Source organism: Podarcis erhardii (assembly GCF_964252035.2).
Source record: "Podarcis erhardii genome assembly, chromosome: 16".
Lineage (NCBI taxonomy): Eukaryota > Metazoa > Chordata > Lepidosauria > Squamata > Lacertidae > Podarcis > Podarcis erhardii.
The window spans coordinates 28,912,692-28,932,187 of NC_138514.1; the positions used below are offsets into that span (position 1 = coordinate 28,912,692).

At 45.3% G+C, this 19,496-nt stretch overlaps 1 protein-coding gene across 2 annotated transcripts in view; it reads left to right on the top strand.

Annotated features, from left to right (window-relative positions):
- SPNS2 (SPNS lysolipid transporter 2, sphingosine-1-phosphate) overlaps positions 1 to 19,496 on the top strand; it is a gene marked incomplete at its 5' end in the record, with an annotated part of 104,527 nt that overhangs the window by 36,122 nt on the left and 48,909 nt on the right. For both annotated transcript variants that reach the window (XR_014151832.1, XM_081843531.1), the window contains 2 exons: positions 1,459 to 1,524; positions 16,364 to 16,500. Coding sequence is in view for 1 of the 2 variants with exons in the window: in XM_081843531.1 (XP_081699657.1) it covers positions 1,459 to 1,524; positions 16,364 to 16,500 (203 nt within the window). The remainder of the gene's footprint in view (positions 1 to 1,458; positions 1,525 to 16,363; positions 16,501 to 19,496) is intronic.

Genomic DNA, 19,496 nt, shown 5'->3' on the forward strand with positions numbered 1-19,496 from the left:
TCTTCTTCTTCTTCCTCCTCCTCCTCCTCCTCCTCCTCTTCTTTATTTTTTTAAAAAATGCCTAAAGCCAGACTTTGCCAACCTGGTGCTCTCCAGATGTTTGGGGCTACAACTCCCGTCAACAGCAATAAAGAATCAGCATAATATCCTGCTCTCCTGCTAAAAGTTTGCAGAGTGGCATAACCAACGGCACAACGATAAAACCATTTAATAGCAAAAGTGCAGCTAAAGCTCGTTTTCTAAAAGCAGTAGCAAAGAACACTTTTTCGGGGGGGGGGCCACCCGAAATCTGAGAGCACTGAGAATAAAAAAAAGATGTTGAAGCTGGCAGCTAAGCCTGTGTGTTACTAGGCACTTCTGATAAAAGAGTCTTGGATTTCTTGTGAAATAAGTTCTTCCTTTTTGCCCTTTCGGAACTTGTCAATCAACTTTGTTGGGCCCTGACTGATTAATCAACTGACACTTATGTTGGTTAATCTGATTAATGTAATTGCAAATGTGCTGTGGGAAAGCTAGACCTTGTATACTTTGTGGCCGTTTGTCCTTTGGTAGGTGTCTTGCCTCTTTACTAGGTTGGAAATGGTTTACATTCCCTCCCATTTTATCCACACAACAACCCTTTGAGGTAGGTTAGTCTGAGAGGGAGTGACTGGTCCAAGACCACCCAGTGAGCTTCATGGGCAAGTGGGGAGATTTGAACCCTGGTCTCCCAGGTCCTAGTCTGACACTCTAACCATTACACCACACTGTCTCTCCTACTAACTAGCTGGAATGGAAATACTGTATTTTCTGGCGTATAAGACTACTTATTAACCCAGGAAAATCTTCTCAAAAGTCAGAGGTCGTCTCCCCACCAAAGGATAAAACGACAGCAAATTAAATCATAGGATACCAAGCTCTCTAAATGAAGCAGAAATACACTTGAAAATTGGCCCCAGAAGCCCCCGACCACTGGGAAGTGGAGCAGATTTCTGAGCCGGACTGGAGACTGGTTTTTAAAAATTTTATTTGGTGTGCGTTGGAAGAGGGGTAGTCTTATATGGCGAGTATATCCCAAACTCTATATTTTACCTGGAAAAGTTGGGGGGGTCGTCTTATATGCCCAGTCGTCTTATACGCCAGAAAATACGGTATTTATTCCTGATCTTCCAGCAAAGTGAATGAAGAGGTCCTGCAGTTCCATCTCCCTCCCTCCTTTATCTAGTCTGAGGAAATGACTGTTCAGCTGCCGCTTACTGTGTTGATTTATAATTTTACTTTTAAAAAACAACAGTGCTAACGTTTGAATATGGGAAGCTGATATTTGATGATGCCACCTTCTTCCAAAATAATAATAATCAGGCCTGTCTTTAGTAAATGGGGACAGCAGGTTCTCTTGAACATGCCTTGAGGATTGCTGCTTTTCACAGGTATTCAGAATCCAACTTCATTCATCCGATGTTATTCTCTGCCCTGCAGGTGTTTTGCTAGACATTCAGCAACATTTCGGAGTCAAGGACAGCGGAGCCGGCTTGCTGCAGACAGGTAAGAGAACTGTTAAGCGTGTTTTCCCTCCTCTTCTGTGCGGTTTCTTAATCCAAGGTCACAGTGCCCTTGCGAGTGAGCGCTGGCTTGGTTTTAAATCGCAGCTGGCTGGCAAACGCCTGTTTTTACATCCTTCGCCCTGCTTTGACTCAGCTCAGCTGCAGCTTGGCCTTCAGCGTCCAAGCAAAGCAGAGCAAGGCAGGTGATGGGTGTGAGGAATGATATAGATGCTTGTAGCATCTTTTTTCTCTTTGGCAAAGAGCATCTCAGTATCCCAGGTAAAGCAGACAACGTCTCCTGTTTCGTGTAGCTTTGGGGAGCTGAACTGAACCTAAGGCAGTGCTGAGCCTTAGGAAACAGATGACAGTCATAATAATCGCCATCACTTTACAGTGGTACCTCGGGTTACATACGCTTCAGGTTACAGACGCTTCAGGTTACAGACTCCGCTAACCCAGAAATAGTACCTCGGGTTAAGAACTTTGCTTCAGGGTGAGAACAGAAATCGTGCTCTGACAGCGCGGCAGCAGCAGGAGGCCCCGTTAGCTAAAGTGGCGCTTCAGGTTAAGAACAGTTTCAGGTTAAGAACGGACCTCCGGAACGAATTAAGTATTTAACCCGAGGTACCAGGTAGCACTGTGGGTTAAACCACAGAGTCTAGGACTTGCCGATCAGAAGGTCGGCGGTTCGAATCCCCGCGACGGGGTGAGCTCCCATTGCTTGGTCCCTGCTCCTGCCAACCTAGCAGTTCGAAAGCACATCAAAGTGCAAGTAGATAAATAGGTACCGCTCCGGCGTGAAGGTAAATGGCGTTTCCGTGTGCTGCTCTGGTTCGCCAGAAGCGGCTTAGTCATGCTGGCCACATGACCTGGAAGCTGTACGCCGACTCCCTCAGCCTGTAGAGCGAGATGAGCATCACAACCCCAGAGTCGGTCACTACTGGACCTAATGGTCAGGGCGTCCCTTTACCTTTACCTTTACCACTGTATTACCATAAGCAGATCATCCTGATGGCTTTTCACTGGTGGCTTCCCGTTGGTGGGAATTCTCTCCCCAGGGAGAGCACCATCGTTACATATCTTCAGGTGCCAGGCAAAAACATTCCTTTTTTAACCAGGTCTTTGGTTTTTAACTATCTGTGGTGTATTAGAATGGGTGGGGTGCTTTAAGGCATTTCCCCCCTAGTTTTAATGTATGTGGGTGTTGTGGGGTTTTTTTTTGTAAGCCGCTTTGAGTTGCCACAGAAAAAAGAGTGGCTAATAAATTTAATAAATGAATGATTCAATCTTGGGTTCTCCAATACTGTAGGACTGCAACCCCAATAATCCCATACCAGTTTATAAAATTAGGGGTGGGTGCTTTGAGAGGGTTTTGGAACATTTAGCCCATCACAGGAAGGTTCTAAGATGGGTCATGAAACAAGACAGTTTTAATGCTGTACATCAAACAGTTGCAGCATTTGGGAATTTTGAATTTAGAGAAAAGAGAAAGTAGCCTCATTGGCGGCCCTATTCTCGTGCGTCCCAAAGTCCACGCAAGGGATTTTCGCAGGTGGGTTGGACTACCCACCTGCCAGTCACAGCACATCGTGATGGCGCCACATGATCGACCGGTCTGTTGTCCCGCCCACCTTCCAAAGTAGATCTGGAGCCAAACGGGTTTCCCACCCCGGCTGCAGAGCTCTCTGAATCTTCTGCCAGCCAATCCTGGCTCGCAAAACACGTGGCCAGATGGTGCTCTTTTGTAAAGGCGGCGTTTGGTGAAGCTGCTGCACGCGGCACATATTGCAGACAGACGGCCGTGGCTTTTTCCAAGCCCGGCTAGAAAGAAGCCGCATCTCTTGGTTGCATCCAACGCAGCGTGGGCGGGTGTGCATCAGGGACCTTATAATCTAATTCCGTTCCTTGTTGCACGGTGGATATTATTCATATAAAACCTAGAAACCAACTGTACGTCTGTCTTCCCTCTGATCTCCCACCCCAGAGTCCCAAAATTAGTAGCTTGTTCCTGTAGAACAGTGTTTCCCAACCTTGTGCCTCCAGCTGTTTTTGAAGTACAACTCCCATCATCCCTGACTAGCAAGACCAGTGGCAAGGGATGATGGAAATTGTAGTCCAAAAACAGCTGGAGGCACAAGGTTGGGAAACACTGCTGTAGAGCAAGGAAGATGGTGCTTGCAGTTGGTTCAGGTTTCGCACCAAACCATGGTTTTCACTAAATGAGTCTGGTTCCCAAACCACAATGTGGTAAAAATGTGCACGTGAATCATTGATTTGTGCATCCTCACCCCATATCCTGAGTATCCTCAGCAGGGTGGAGCAATGTCCCCAAACCAGAGCTTCTTGGTTTGGATGTAACACTAAACCTTGGTTTGCACCAATTTGTGGCTTTTGGTATATTTTGCTGTCTGAGCAAAAGCAACTGTTAGACTTAACACATTATGGCAGACACTTGGATAGGCTAAAGTTGGCCACTGTGAGAACAGGATGCTAGACTACATGGGCCATTGGCTTCATCCAGCAGCCTCATCTTAAGTTCTTATGTTGTTGGTGGTGACCCTGAAGAGAGAGGTTTGCATAAAGCCCAAGAGCCCAGATGGGGCCGAATACAGAAACACAAGGCCCAGCAATGAGCAAGGACTGTAGACCAAGGCTGGTTATTTTAGCATTCCCTGAGCGACTTCCCTCTGCAAGTGCACTCCCCCCCTTGAATTCCAATATAATTTGACAAATGTCTCTCTGACTCTTAAAGAATGAGGATCGGCAGAGGCTACTGCCAGCCTCACTTTGCTGTGTGTCTTCAGATGTTTTCAGGGATTTGAATTAACCTTGGCACAGGAAAGAAGTAAAAGGCAGGCATGGTTTTCAGCTCTGCGTCTGCATTTTAACCGATACTCACACCTTCCCTGCGTGGAGCGGAGAATGGTGACATTTCAGCTCTCACCTGCTTTGCTCTGCCAGTGCGTGTTCAAATGTGCATTTTGGGGGGAAAGGTCTGGATTTTTACACGAGAGCGACATCAAAGCAACAATGCTTTCCCAAGCCACTGGTGTGGTTTTTTGATCTGGTTTTAGGAAGCTGGTGGTGTGACTTGGTTCCCCTTTCCATTAGAATAACCCATGGTTCAATTTCTCTGGCTTGCCTGGAAGCCACAGGGCAGACGGGATACCATTTTACCTTTGTGCTGAGAAACCACAACCCATCTCCCATGCCTTTTCGGGGTTAGGGAGCACCGCTGCCCAACCAGGTTGACTGTTGGCACCTTTCTTTGTCAGCAGTGCCGGCTCTACTATTTGGCAGAGTAAGGCACTTGCCTCGGGCAGCAGATGCAAAGAGTGGCAACAGTACTGGATCTACATTTGGGGCCCCCCTGAAGCTTGAACTGTTATGGGACCCCCTTCACAACCAACAACGAGGTCTGGGTAACCACTGTTATCTTCTTCAGTGGGGTTGCTGCACAACAGATCGCTGCATTTTTTTAAACTACTGCATCTCAGATTTTGATTAAAATTGCTGTCCTGCATTACCAAAGTCAATAAAGTGAGCAAAAATTCCCTATGCCTTATAGTTTTCGAGTTATGGAGGGGGGTGGAAATTAGGGAAATGTTCTATACAAGCATGATGCATCACAGAATTTAGACAATTTTTTTCTAAAGCAGTGTGGACTGAAGTTGCTTCTGCCCTGAAGCTTAAGCTTCATTAGTTTCATAGTTGATCCACCCTTGTGTGCTGCCAATGGTGGCCGGTGCTTATTGCGACTGATAAGTCAGAAGGCAGGGAGGCCAACTGGGGGTGAAGCCAGAGGCAAACGATAGGCAGGGGCAGCTAGGCCTTGTTTTGTCCCCATCCTTCTCCATGTGGGCAACACTAAGGCTGGAGAGGAGGAGAAAGAGGGTGGCAACAGTCAGTGCCACCCCCTTGCTGTGCTTGTTAAGCAAGGAGGTAGACAAGTGAGGACTGGCGAAGGATTAGGCTGAGCTTGGTGCCCCAGTTTTCCTAATGGACTGGCACCCACTTGGCCTCCTCTGTGGCCCCATCAGCAGTGCTGAACTAAAATTTAATTATCAGTTGCCTTCAAGTGTGGGTGTGCGGGTTGCGGGGGGTCAGTTTATTCTTTGCTTCAGGCCACAAAGTGTCTTGGGCTGTTCCTGATTGTGATGCCCTATTAAAGGCAGAATAGTTCTCAGCAAGGCACCCACGGTTGGAGCAAATGGAAAGGGATTGGGTGCTCTCCAAGCGTTAGAGGACTCCAGTTCCCATCGTCCCCAATCCTTGGCCATACCGGCCAGAGCTGACAAGAGCTGGAGCCCCAGAATGGCTAGAAGGCGACAAATTTCTCTGCCCCATAGATTTCTAAATATATGCTACTAGGGGTTGGCTGAATCCTCTCTATAAAAGGATAGAAAGGAGCAAATCAACATAGCATAAACAAGACAAAACCTAAAAACAAAACCAAGCAAGGGAAGGAATGGTATATAAACAGTTCAAGGTAATTGCTCGCCTCCTCTGCAAATTTGTCTTCATTCTCCATTTCCATCTATAGTTCTGTTTTCAGCTGCGGTCAAGGCTGGGGCTTAGAAATGTGAGCATGATTATGGCTTCTAAAAATTTGAAGTTGAAGGTTTGGGGCCTTTGAATAGGTATTCCTGCGGAGTTTTGCAATGAAGGAAGAGGTGTGTTGGGATGGGAGAAGCTCAAACAAAGAGCAAAGGCGACAGGGACCCCAGGGGTCAAACGTGTGACATCATTTGATGGTTTCCTGCCCCTTCGCTGTTTTGCCACTACAGTGCCACCTCTCCGTGTGGCCAGAAAAGGCACTGCAGCTTTCAGGCCCAGCAGCTCAGGTGACCTGAGGAGCCAATAAGATCCCTCCTGGCCCTATATAACTGCAGCCTCTAGCCTAGGTCTGCAGTTCAAGCTGATGGCTGCAGGCTTCTGGGACCCGCTCAACTGCCTACTTGCCAGAAGCGTCATCTTCACAAGTTGTTTGAGGGGGCCCAATGCAACAGCCTGATGTCACACGTGCGACATCACAAGGAGCCGGGGGATGGAGCCAAAACCCCTCTGAACATTGAGGGGGTACAACCCCCTCAAAAAAACCATTTGGGTCCCCAAAACTGCCTCGGCCCCAGAAGTTGGTGTGTATGCTCCTTGCCATGAGTGAGAGACATGGAAGCCCATATTACTGTTAAATGGGGGGGGCGATCTTAACATTGGGTGGGTGTGTCCAACAGAAGCCCTTCACATGTGATTCTCAGCTGCCTTATCTGTCCTATACAGGCCGGTGTTTGTGGCTAAAGATATTAATTTGCATGCTTCTTTCTTGTTCCTTAAAGGTAATTAGCAGACTTTGTTCTTCTCCTTTTATTTTTATTTTTTAAAGACCTTGGGAACCCTGGGTTGCTGAATGCAGAAATTTTTGTTGTTGCTGCATGAACTTTCATGGGGGGGGGGGAATAGAAGAATCAGCAAACAGCATAATCTCATGCGTGGCACAACACGACCTAAACGCTGCGGCATGCAGCCAATTCTCCCTACTTAACTTGACTGGAAAACTGGGGCATCTCTCCTTCTGATGCCAGACTTGGGTGGTGAGGGCCGGTCAAAATGGAGCCAAATGGAAACTCCTGAGAAATAAAAGAGGGGGGCATTGGCATGCTCTGAGTAACCCAGGGCAGTGAGAATTAGACTAATTAATGGAGGATAGTGACTACCAGCTGTTTTAGGACTATAAAACCCATCGTCCCCAGCTAACAGGACCAGTGATCAGGGATGATGGGATCTGTAGTCCAAAAACAATTGGAGACCCAAGTTTGGGAAACCGTGCCCCAAGCAGAGAGTCTCTTCCCAGCCTAGCTAACGTTGATCCCTTTTAAACTGGAAGTGCTTGGGGTGGAAGTGGAGAGCAGGGTAGCATGAGGGTTAGAGTGTTGGGCCAGGACCTGGGAGACCACGGTTCAAATCCCTGCTCAGCCATGAAGCTCGCTTGGTAGCCTTGGGCCACTCACAGGCTGTGTACACACAACATTTTGTTCTAGAATCAGTGGAGACCGAATACCTTATTTTTTGCTCTATAAGACTCACTTTTTCCCTCCTAAAAAAGTAAGGGGAAATGTGTGTGCGTCTTATGGAGCGAATGCAGGCTGTGCAGCTATCCCAGAAGCCAGAACACCAAGAGGGATTGCTGCTTTCACTGCGCAGCGATCCCTCTTGCTGTTCTGGCTTCTGAGATTCAGAATATTTTTTTTCTTGTTTTCCTCCTCCAAAAGGTGCGTCTTGTGGTCAGGTGCATCTTGTAGAGCAAAAAATACGGTACTTGTTTTTTCTACGGACACCTAGATCGGTTGCATATCTTCTGACCCCGAAAAGCTCTTCTTGAGAAACTGGTTTCATTCTGAGAACAAAAGTTTATTGTAGATCGATTTTTGCATTACCCTGCCCTGCAAGCAGGGCCTGAGCATAAGGCCTCTCCCCTCCTGAGTTTTCCAGCAACTGATATTCAGAAACATTGCTGCCTCTGACAGGGAATGCAAATTTTGCCCGATTTCCACATTTTTGCAAGCACTCTCCCCTAGCACAATGCATTTCACAAGTTATTTCCGCAAATACATCCATTTTCATTTGGCTAGGGAACTGCAGCCCTAACCTCTGAGAAACGCACACTTCGAACGATGGTTGTGTCTCGTTATTTTTCCAGGAAGGGTGAATTTTAAGCAAGTAAATCCGAACTGAACCAAATTTCTCCCGCGTCTCTGGTTGTGAGGGGGATATCTTGAAATCCAAAGCCCACTTGAGGGCTTTCAGTTTCCCTCAGTTAATCTCCTTTTTCTGACATTGCGGAGGAACTTTCAAAGCACCACAGCACATTTAATGATATTAATCCCCTACAACACCCAGGTTTTGTATTTAAAAATAAATCAAATTTGTGCGTCCCGCTTATCCCCTGTGTTGGTTTTATTTTATTTTATTTTATTTCTTCAAATCAAGAAAATCAGCAGCACCTCACATTTCCTGTCAGAGAGCCAAGTTGTCGGTTGAATGGCTTCTCCCGAGTCAGAATAACTGAGCAGGACACTCATGGGTAGCAGTGCGTGAAGGAAGCTATGGAGCCTGGAGAGGATGAACTGCTTTTTCCCTCTTCGCATAATTGAGAGAGAGAGAGAGATAGAGTGAAGAATCCAACCACATACCAAAAAAGAACTGGGACATATTTGAGAGAAACAACGGCCCACCTGTATCGGGGTGGGTCAGGCAACTGAAGGCAGAAATAGATACTGAACTGCCCATCCTGTCTCGTTAATTCAGCCTTTCCTCTGATTTTTGTTTTTGTTTGAGCACAATTATAGCAAAACAAATGCATTTTTCCAGTGTGTGTGTTGTAGTTCCAAAATATCACCCCAAATCCGCCTCCCTTAGGAAGGAACTTAAATAGAAAGGGCGTATGTAATGTTTCTTTTTTCGCCTCTTGTTTCCCTCACTCCCACCAAAAGCAACATTTTAATGAAATTATAGATCCACAGAATGCAAGGTAGAATGAAACACGGGATGCGACGCAGAAGTGCTATCTGCCATAAATGCTCAGCAACCGTGTCGTGCAGAAATTGACATTAGTTTTCGTTCAGCGGCATTACGGAAAGCTAATTTCTGTTCTTTCGCTGAAAAAGAATGTTTATCTCCTTTTTTAAAAAAAAATCTTTTCTTTTTTAAAATATATTTTTAATTTTCTTAGTTTTCAAAGAAACAGGATAGAAGCTCGTATGCTCTGTTTCTTCCCCCTTTCAGCTGGCAGTTTAGCATTTGCCAGAACGCCCTCAGCGGTGTCTGCGGACTGGGACTTGGTAGCTTAACCAGCGCCATTTTAAATGGCTCTGGTGTGGCTCGCCTCTGAAAGCGGTCCTTTTCTGCTCCTCCTTCCTGGTCTACAAAATGACTGCCCAAACCAAGACCACCCTTCACGCCATGCATTTAAAGTGCTGTGATGCTGCTTTGAACAGTCAAGGCTTCCCCCACCCCCCAACACACAATCCTGCGAATTGTAGTTTGTTTAAGTTGCTGAGATTTGTTAGGAGAGCTCTATTCCCCTCTCAGAGCTGGAAGTCTCAAAGTCCCCCATGAAGAGGGATTGATTGTTGAACCATTCTGTAGCTCCCTTTGTGGGCTGGAGGTTCCCCATATGCTCGTGGTGTATCCTCCGTAAACAGCTATGTCTTCCCAGTTAGCAACTTCAATGGAGGCAGGCCTCTGGGGGCTGCTGGGGGAGGGTTCTGTACCCTCGCAGGACCCCCCTGTGGTGCCTCCCCCAAGCATCCTTTAAGATCAGACACCAAACCCTCCACTCCATCAGGCTCCAGGTGGCCAACATCTTGGTTTTCCATGACACCATGGAAGATGGTTCAACTTCTAGCAGTATTTCTCAACCTGTGGGTCCCCAGATGTTGTTGGACTACAACTCCCATCATTCCTAGTCACTATGACCAGCGGTCAGGGATGATGGGAGTTGTAATCCAACAACATCTGGGGACCCACAGATTGAGAACCACTGTTCTTGGGCGTTGTGGAAATGGCCACTGTCTGGAGCTGCCGGTGCCATCGTTGAAAGACCTCCAGAAACCACATGGGGTTCCACCAGATCCCACTTTGCCGAGGTCCCTTTCAACCCAGCCTTGTGGGAGCGCCAGGTCCAAGGCCTGCCCACCCCTTCAGGTGGGCTTTCTTTCCAACTTCTGTCACCTGCATCCTGCATCTATTCCTTCCTCTACATCAGAGGGTTCCTTTCAGTGTTTCCCAACCTTGTGCCTCCAGCTGTTTTTGGACTACAATTCCCATCATCCCTTGCCACTGGTCTTGCTAGTCAGGGATGATGGGAGTTGTAGTTGAAAAACAGCTGGAGGCACAAGGTTGGGAAACACTGCCTTAGATGTCGGGCAGGCCTGCAACCCCAGCATCCCGTGAAGCAACATGGCCAATAGCCAGGAGTTGTCCTTCAACCACACCTGCATGGCTACAGGTTCCCCATCCCTGGGTTTTGGCCCAGTATCTGCCTGTCGACTATCCTTGGTATGCGCTTACCTGCATTCAGTTGTGCTGGAGGGTAAGCTAGGTGGACAAAGACCTGTCGCCGGAGCTTGGAAGCCCCATCCATCACATGCAAACGCGTCACAGGAATTGATTTGTGCCTAACAAGACTCGCTGGCAAGCAATCTGTCTGATAGGCTAAGAGTCGTTTTCTGAATTTGTTTACAAGTCAATCAGTGTTTGGATGTCTCATGTAATTCGAGGCTCCTGTAAATGTATAGCTGTGACAGGCTTGGCCTCGTTATTGTGCCATCTGGGCTCTGTCATCTCTTTGTTCTTGGCAATGAATTTATTCCTTTGTCCGCCTCTATGCATCTCTTCCCCTCTCCGGTCATGTTGCACATCAGCATCAGTCTTCTAATTGTTGGCTTTTAAATGTAACTTGCTAATACAAGGAGGGAAAATGGAAAATATTAGCAAGGCGCATTGCACAACGCAGGGTGACATCTGCTTTTAGCCAACAAATTATTTGTAATGGGAGAAAACGTATGCAGAACTAAATGCTGCTCAGATCTCACATTTCCTGATGGGTTGCTGTTTCCTGATGAGCAAGTTAGTTTGCTGTTCATTTTTATTTGAATTATTAACAGCTTCTCCAACATCTTAGAGTAATAATTAAGTGTGTGCATGGAAGATTGTGTCCTGTCGTGCGTTTAATAACACTCCCAACTTCCATTGCAAAAAAAATCCAAGACAGTGATTTTGTAAGGCTGTGACACTAATGGTTGCAATCCTGCACTCACTTACTTTGGGAGTAAGTCAAAGTCTGTGCAGATCAGTGAGACTTATTTCTTAGTGTGTGTCTATAGGATTCCACTATAGGTTTACCAGTTCATCTCATTGATTATCAGCACAGTCCTATGTGTGCTTACTTGGAAGTCATTTTCACTGTGTTTGATAGGACTGTAAGCATGTTTGAGATTTCATTTCCAAATTATTATTTTTATTATTTTTCCAAATTATTACAAATCAAACCAAATTAATTTAATTTAATACAATATCTTAAAATCAGCTTTCCCGCTCCTGTTCCAAACATGACCACCATCATTTTCTCTCATAGCCTCATCATTTCTTATTTAGAGTCCAGCTGACATCCTTCACTTGCTGTTTAACCACTCTTCTAGCTGGCTGCTTTTTCTACCTTACAAGCAGCACCTCTGTTACATCTTATAAATAAATAATCCGTTTCACGTGTGTAATCCTTCATATACATTGTTGTTCCAAACCGGGTATATTGGAACATTGTTCAGTTCTTTGCAGTGTTTATCTGGAATGGTACAAGGTCAAATTCCATTCCTTCCACTGTTTACAGAGTAGCGTAGGAGCTACAGCCATAAATAACTCACAGAATGCATATCCAAACTCCGCCATTAAAATTCCACTCTGGAGTTCTTCCTCAGCACACAGTTAAAAGCAAGATCTTTCCCTCAAATTCAGCCTCTTTACCACATCTGTTCAGCAGCAGTTCATTCTCTCTCTCCCCCCCCCCCCACTGCATTTCTCTAACAGCAGTCCAGGAATAATTTTAAATAAAGTCCATTCATCCTCGGTCGAGGGGGGATGGCATGTAGTAAAACCTTGTTAAATTCCTTGTTGAGCTTACTTTGAAAAAGAGGGGGGAGGCTTTTGATTTAACAAACAGAGTAACATACAGTGGTACCTCGGGTTACATACGCTTCAGGTTACATACACTTCAGGTTACACACTCCACTAACCCAGAAATAGTGCTTCAGGTTAAGAACTTTGCTTCAGGATAAGAACAGAAATCGTGCTCCGGCGGCGCAGCGGCAGCGGGAGGCCCCATTAGCTAAAGTGGTGCTTCAGGTTAAGAACGGACCTCCGGAACGAATTAAGTACTTAACCCAAGGTACCACTGTAGCAGCGGCTACACATGACTCTTTCATTATGCAGGGAGGACAATGAAAAAAAGAGACCATTTGGAAATCACAAGAAAGCACAAAACACCTTGTTCTTCTCCTTCCTTTCCCGGCTATTGTAAGGATTCTCAAGCTTCAAAGAAAACATTCAAATACCTTCAAAGAGCCAAGCCCAGTTCTTTCGGCAGCTGACTGATTGCAGTCCATTAGCATATGTAGGTCCAGGAGCACCTCTTGATTAATGCCAATTGTCCAAATTATGGAGGAACCAGCCATAAATCATGCCAGAGGCTCTTTCACGGCAGGGACACACTCCCAGGTCGCACCCACTCTGCCTTTCAACTTGGCAGATACAGGCTTGAGCGGCAAATCAGGATGCAGTGAGCTCCCCAGACCCCACTGGGGAGCGTTGCCAGGATTTGTGCCCCATAAATCCTGGCTTTCCTCTGCCTGGACCTCCTCGCAGCCTATGGAGGGGGTACGGGGAGCGGCCGCCATTGACTCGTGACATGACCGGAAACCCATGTTTGAGATTTCAATGTAGTTCACATTCTGATGGACTAAAGAACTGCTGGTAAATTGTGGAGCACATCTAACTTACTTTTAACACAAGTATGTGTAACAAATTGCAAATATCAACTAGGGATCGGGGAGGAATTTAATTCGGTTTGCATTTTAAAATGAGTCGTGTCAAGTTTGCACTTTCCGAAACAGCACAAGAACCAAAACACAGCTGTCCTTTGACATTCACGCTTATCCAAATTTTGCATGCAGTTCTCCAACCAGCGCTTATAAAAACGCATGCATTAGGTAAAAGTGTGCCTAAAAATGAATAAATCGATTAAAAAGTATACAAAGATGCATGCTATTTGGAGAAGTAGCTGGTAAGAAAATCTCTGTATTAGTTAAAACTGCATATAAAAACGTGTCTATTGGGAGAAATTCGCCATAAAATGTGGAATAATTTTCGTGAGGATTTTTCAAGAGAAGTTGTTGGTGGGTTGTTGTTTTTTTACAACTTGCTGCAGGAATGTGGGGAATTGGGGAAACCTGAAAGTGACAGGTCTCTCCATCCCTAGTGGCAACTTAGCAATGCCTATGTAGCACAGCCTAGTGGTTAGAGCATCTTCTTTGCAAGCAGATGGTCCCAGTTCCAGCCTCTGATATCTCTAGATAGGGCTCGAAATGCCTGTTGCCTGAAACTCTGGAGACCTGTGGTCTGACTTTGTAGGAGGCAGCTTCCTATATCCCATGGGAACAGGTTTTCTAACATAATTGAGGCTGCTCTTCATAAGTGAGCAAAATGGGCTCCTCCTTCCTTTGCAGACGGTTGGATTTTCTCATATGCAAGGTAATGCAGATTTAATCAGGGCCATGAAATTAATTGGCTAAGATGTCTTTAATTGGGTGACGACTCCTATTAATTTGGTTGCAAGCTTATGTCGGTTATCTGGGATAGCCACTCTCCCTTCCTGCAGTTTCTAGCAACTGGTACAGTGGTACCTTGGGTTACATACACTTCAGGTTACAGACTCCGCTAACCCAGAAATAATACCTCGGGTTAAGAACAGAAATCGCGCGGCGGCGGCGGCAGCGGGAGGCCCCATTAGCTAAAGTGGTGCTTCAGGTTAAGAACAGTTTCAGGTTAAGAACGGACCTCCAGAACGAATTAAGTACTTAACCCGAGGTACCACTGTATTCAGAAGTATTCCACTGCCTCTGACAGTGGAGGCAGAACATCGCCCCACCAGGGTTAGCAGCAGACTTGAGGTTTGTAGATATACCCCCCCCCAAAAAAAAGATATTTGCAAAGAACATCCAAGATGCTGGGGAGACCCCCCCCCCCAAAAAAAACCAGTACATCAGCCATACAAGCAACACTGACTGGTGTGAGGTGGGGGAGTTGGGGGGGGGAGGGAACGGAACGGAGCACTGTGGAGCTGGGCACTGCTGACTGGCTGGCTGAAACCCTGAGCAGGAACACTCCATACTGCAACACCCAGCTTAATTAACTTGCACTTTTGGATACCCTTTGTAGGAGGGGTTGGACAGCAAGGGAAATCTGTTCTCATTCAGTACCAGTGGGGTAACTGGAAGCATGTAGTTGGGCATTTTGGGGGACAGGATGCTGGGCTAGAGGGAACCTTGATCTGAATCAGCCCAGCTTCCATTATGTTTTTATGGAGTTGGCTAAAGAAGAAAAGCCCAAGGACAGGATTCTATGCTGTTGGTTGCTAGATCTTGCAGGGAATTTTCCAGTATGTGCTAGCAGGAGATCCTCAACTCTGAAAAAGGTATCTCAAGTAGGGATGTTGTATAATTCTGATGAGAACAGAAATTGGGGCAGGGGGATTCTTTTCATGTCTGCAACAGAGATCAATCTAGCAAATACAATTGGCATTTCCTGTTATTGCTTTCAGTTTGCAAACGGCCTGGATAGCTCAGTCGGTTAGAGGATAGTGCTGATGATGCCAAGGTTGCAAGTTTGATCCCCGTATGGGACATCTGTATATTCCTGCATTGCAGGGCCTTGGGCTAGATGATCCTCAGGATCCCTTCCAACTCTACGATTCTATGACACACAATTATGTTTCCCCTCCCCCATTTGCATTGTGTTTCCTTTGCATTGAAAGGAATGGAGTGGGATAATGTCCAAACAACGCAACATGTGTAACCCATTACGCAACTTGCATAATTGACATTGAGACTAATCATGTGGTTTGTGTGTTTTTTAATTTTTATTTCAAAACCAAAAAAAATTACAAACATCAAATTCAAAATCTGTATTCATTTTTGAACATAAGCCTATTACATAGATTACCTAAATTAAAATATATCTAATTGCTCTAGGCTTCCCTTTGCTATATGTAAATACAATGCAATTAACAAATTATATTATAAATGATATTATAGATTCTCATATACCCCCCACTCCCCTTCACCCATGTGTGATCTCAATATTTTACTTCTTCCATCTTGTTGTGTTATTATAATTTAATAATTATTCAGTTGATTCTATTATTTAATCATGTGGTTTTTGATGGCAGAAGTGTTGGGATACTGCCAGGGAGATAAAGCCCATCATTGCCCCCACGTCGCCTCCGGACAATCCATTGATCTCCTGTATATACAGTATCAGCAATTAGCGACACGAGCTCCAGAAAATAGCTTGCCACATTCCAGAGCTGATGCCCGCTCTATCAGCAGAATTCGTACAGCGAAAGATGCACGCAGGAGAGCATTATTTAGAAGTTTATTCAGCGTTGGTCAGAACAAAGGAAAAAACATGACTGCCTGCTTGCGTGTTCAGGCACAGAGAGAGAAACAAAAGCATAGACACAACAGAAACATCCTGTGAACAGGAAATACGCAGGCTGTGACACAAACATCCTGCTCCCTTTTAAGGTGGAATGGAAATATCCTAACAAGAAGAACTGCAGCAGAACAGAAACAAAGCTACAACATGCAATGAATATAGGCCAGGTCAGGAAGCGATGTCTTCTGACACCTCTTGTCATTGAGCAAATTATCTCACCCCTATATCTAAATAAAGCAGATCTTTTGGCAACTGTTGGTGCTGTCATAGTTTTATTCACTTTATCCAAATCCTCCATTGCAAAAAGCTTTCTGGAGTTGCTTTTAAAGCTCTCAGCCCAGTCATTGGTCTACACCTCCTGCCTGCTCTAATGGGAGTTGTGGTCCCCAAAATATGGAGGGCATCCGGTTGGCAAAGGATGCTGTAGGTGAGGAATTGCACGCCAGGCAATTCACCCATGAGTAGGAGAGATGACTGGTGCTTGGTTTGGGGGCAGCATAAGTTAGCACCTGCTCAAGTCTGGGAAATGCTTCTTCTTCAACCCATCTCTTTGCTTCTCTCTCCTCCTACAGTTTTCATCTGCAGCTTCATGGTAGCAGCCCCAATATTCGGCTACCTGGGGGACCGTTTCAACAGGAAAATTATTCTCAGCTGCGGCATTTTCTTCTGGTCGGCCATCACCTTTTCCAGCTCCTTCATCACTGAGCAGGTAAGATCATGTTCAGAGGAAGCAGTGGGTGCTCTGCAGCCGATTCTGGGCTGTGTTGATCAACTAAGTATCGCAGCTTTGCTCCTAAGCTTCCATGTGGAAGTTTTGCTAGCTTAAAAAGAGAAAGGCAAAAGTCTATTTATTAATCGTATGCAGTGACATAGACAAATACCAGCAGAAACTTTTGTCAGCTGAATTGGACAGACCTTCCCCTGCCTAGCGTGTGACAAAAACCCACTGCACAGGGAAGATTTGCCCCGAAACAACCTCGCCGTTGACTCTTTGTCGCTTCTGTTTTGCCCTTTGAGCTCCAAGCTCGTCAGGTGCAATTTGGGGTTTGGCTCTTGCCTAATTTTGGGAGGCTAAATATAGCATCCTCCAGCAACCTCCAAGTCACACACCTGTTTCTGGACCCAGGAGTGGGAAGGGGTTGTTTGTGCCGGAGACATTGCAGCTTTCCGTTGCCAGCGCTGTGACGCCACAGTCCTCCGCAGCTGGGAACAGAAATGCTCCTGTTTTGCAACCTGCTGTTGAAGAGGGCTAATTAATGTATTCCTGGTGAGATCAATCAAAGTCGTGCCGGGCCATTTCCCTCCAGAAGGAGGGAGCCAGCCAAGCATCCCACACTCCTCTCGTCTTCTTGGTCCATCTGCATTCCTGGGATCACCCTCATCCTGTCACACCCAGATGGTGAGCAGCCACCCACGTGATCCCACGAGGTGTGCCGTTTCTAATGATTGAATGCTGGTTGTCACCTCGCAGGGAGGGGGCAGATGTTGCAGGCTGGCCGGCTGCGTAGGTCCTTTTCCCAGGACTATTCACTGTTTACATTTCCAAAAGGAATTCCTGCCTCTGCCACGGGCTTTGCCTTGTGACCTCAGTCCCCTTCTTCCTCTCGCCCTCTCAGTTTTCCTTTCAGTAAAATGGTCAGGTATCTGCTTCGGCAAGGCTTATTTGGTTGCTAGCGCCTGGCGTAAAGGGCAACCTTCCTCCCAGTTTGCTGGCCAGGTGGTTCATTTTGTTTTTGTTTTTGTTTATTTTTAATATAATTTTTATTAAGTTTTCCATATTTCATTACATTTCAGAATCAAAAATCAAAGAATTTATAACTTAAAGCATTGCTTAAATAAAGCATCGACCTCCTTTCCTCCCTTTAACAGACTTCCATATCACTTTACCAATTTCTTCACATTCCTATATTTCACTTTTTTACCTTATATCAATCTTAAAGCAATCACCTTCTTAATTTCCCATTACCAAACGTTTCAACTTAAACCTACAAACGTTTTCAACTTTTTACAATTTTCTTTCATATAAAGTATAAATTTGCCCGGGTCCTTTTGGAACAGTTCATCACGGCGATTCCGGATCTTCCCCGTCAGTTTTGCCAGCTCCACATACTCAACCATTTTTACTTGCCAATCTTCCAAGGTGGGGAGTTCTTGTTGCTTCCATTTCTGGGCCAGGAGTATTCTTGCGGCCGTTGTTGCATTCATGAACAAGGCCAGGTGGTTCATTTTGAGCTTGTTTGCTTCACTTATGACAGTCCCTGGCCTTGTGGCTGGCAGGGCCTCATAGCCGCGGTCACTTCCAGGGGTGGCTGGGTGTGCCTCGGAGACAAAGGACCCCACCTTTCCCCTCACACTTTCCACTTGGTGGTTGGCCGTCATGCAGTAACTTCTCCTTTCCTCCTTTTTTTTCCCTTTTCAAACCTCATGTCAGGAAGTGGTGTTTTGCCACATGTTGTAGGTTACCGCAAGCGTGCTATCTTGAGGTGAAAAGTGTCTGTGCCTGCCTCAACAACAAAACAAAACAAAACCCCACCCCCAAAACCCTTCATTTCAAGTTTAGATACCTTAGGGATAAAAATACACATTTAATTATGTCAGTGGGTGCATGTCTGGGCTCCTCAGCTGCCGACTGCGGTGTGACAAAAAGGCGAGTATTTCTAAAAGCCTTTGGAGCCGCCATCATACTTGGCTTGGCTAGTCACCTCAGAGTCACAAGGAGTGGGTTTTTTAAAAAAAATATTTATTAATGGTTTTTTTTATATTACAACATAATAAACAAAACATACAAAAAATATCACATTTTATAACATATTTTCTTATCCTTTTTGAACTTCCTCACATCTCCCGCTCCTACGTTCCAAAATATAAAAGTTAATTCAGCAATTTATCACCTTATCCCCACCTTATCTAGTTTTCCAATGTTATATCTTAAATTTTAGATATATTCATTTGACTTTTTAAAACTTTTAATTTAGCCTAATCATTATCTAAAAGTTGATTTTTTCCTAAATTTAACTTATCTTCATAGTTCACTTTATCTAATTCAATGGTGCCAAATTGTTTGTGATCAAGCATCCTCCTTAACATTCATACAGTTTACAATATTTTTGCAAATAGTCCTTAAATTTCTTCCAATCTTCTTCCACCGTCTCCTCTCCCAGGTCTCGGATTCTGCCAGTCATCTCAGCCAGTTCCATATAGTCTATCAGTTGCATCTGCCATTCTTCCAGTGTGGGTAGATCTTGGGTTTTCCAATGCTTAGCAACGAGTATCCTTGCTGCTGTTGTTGCATACATAAAAAATGTTCGATCATTCTTTGACACCCTCTGGCCAACAATGCCCAAAAGGAAGGCCTCTGGTTTCTTAGGGAAGGTATACTTAAATACCTTTTTCAGCTCATTATATATCATTTCCCAGAAGGCCTTAACCCTAGCGCAGGTCCACCAGAGGTGAAAGAACGTTCCTTCACTTTCCCTGCATTTCCAACACTTATTATCAGACAAGTGGTATATTTTTGCAAGTTTGACTGGGGTCATGTACCATCTATATATCATTTTCATTACATTTTCTTTCAAAGCATTACATGCAGTGAAATTCAGCCCAGTAGTCCATAACTTTTCCCAGTCCTCAAACATAATATTATACCCAATGTCCTGTGCCCACTTTATCATAGCCGATTTAACCATTTCATCCTGTGTGTTCCAT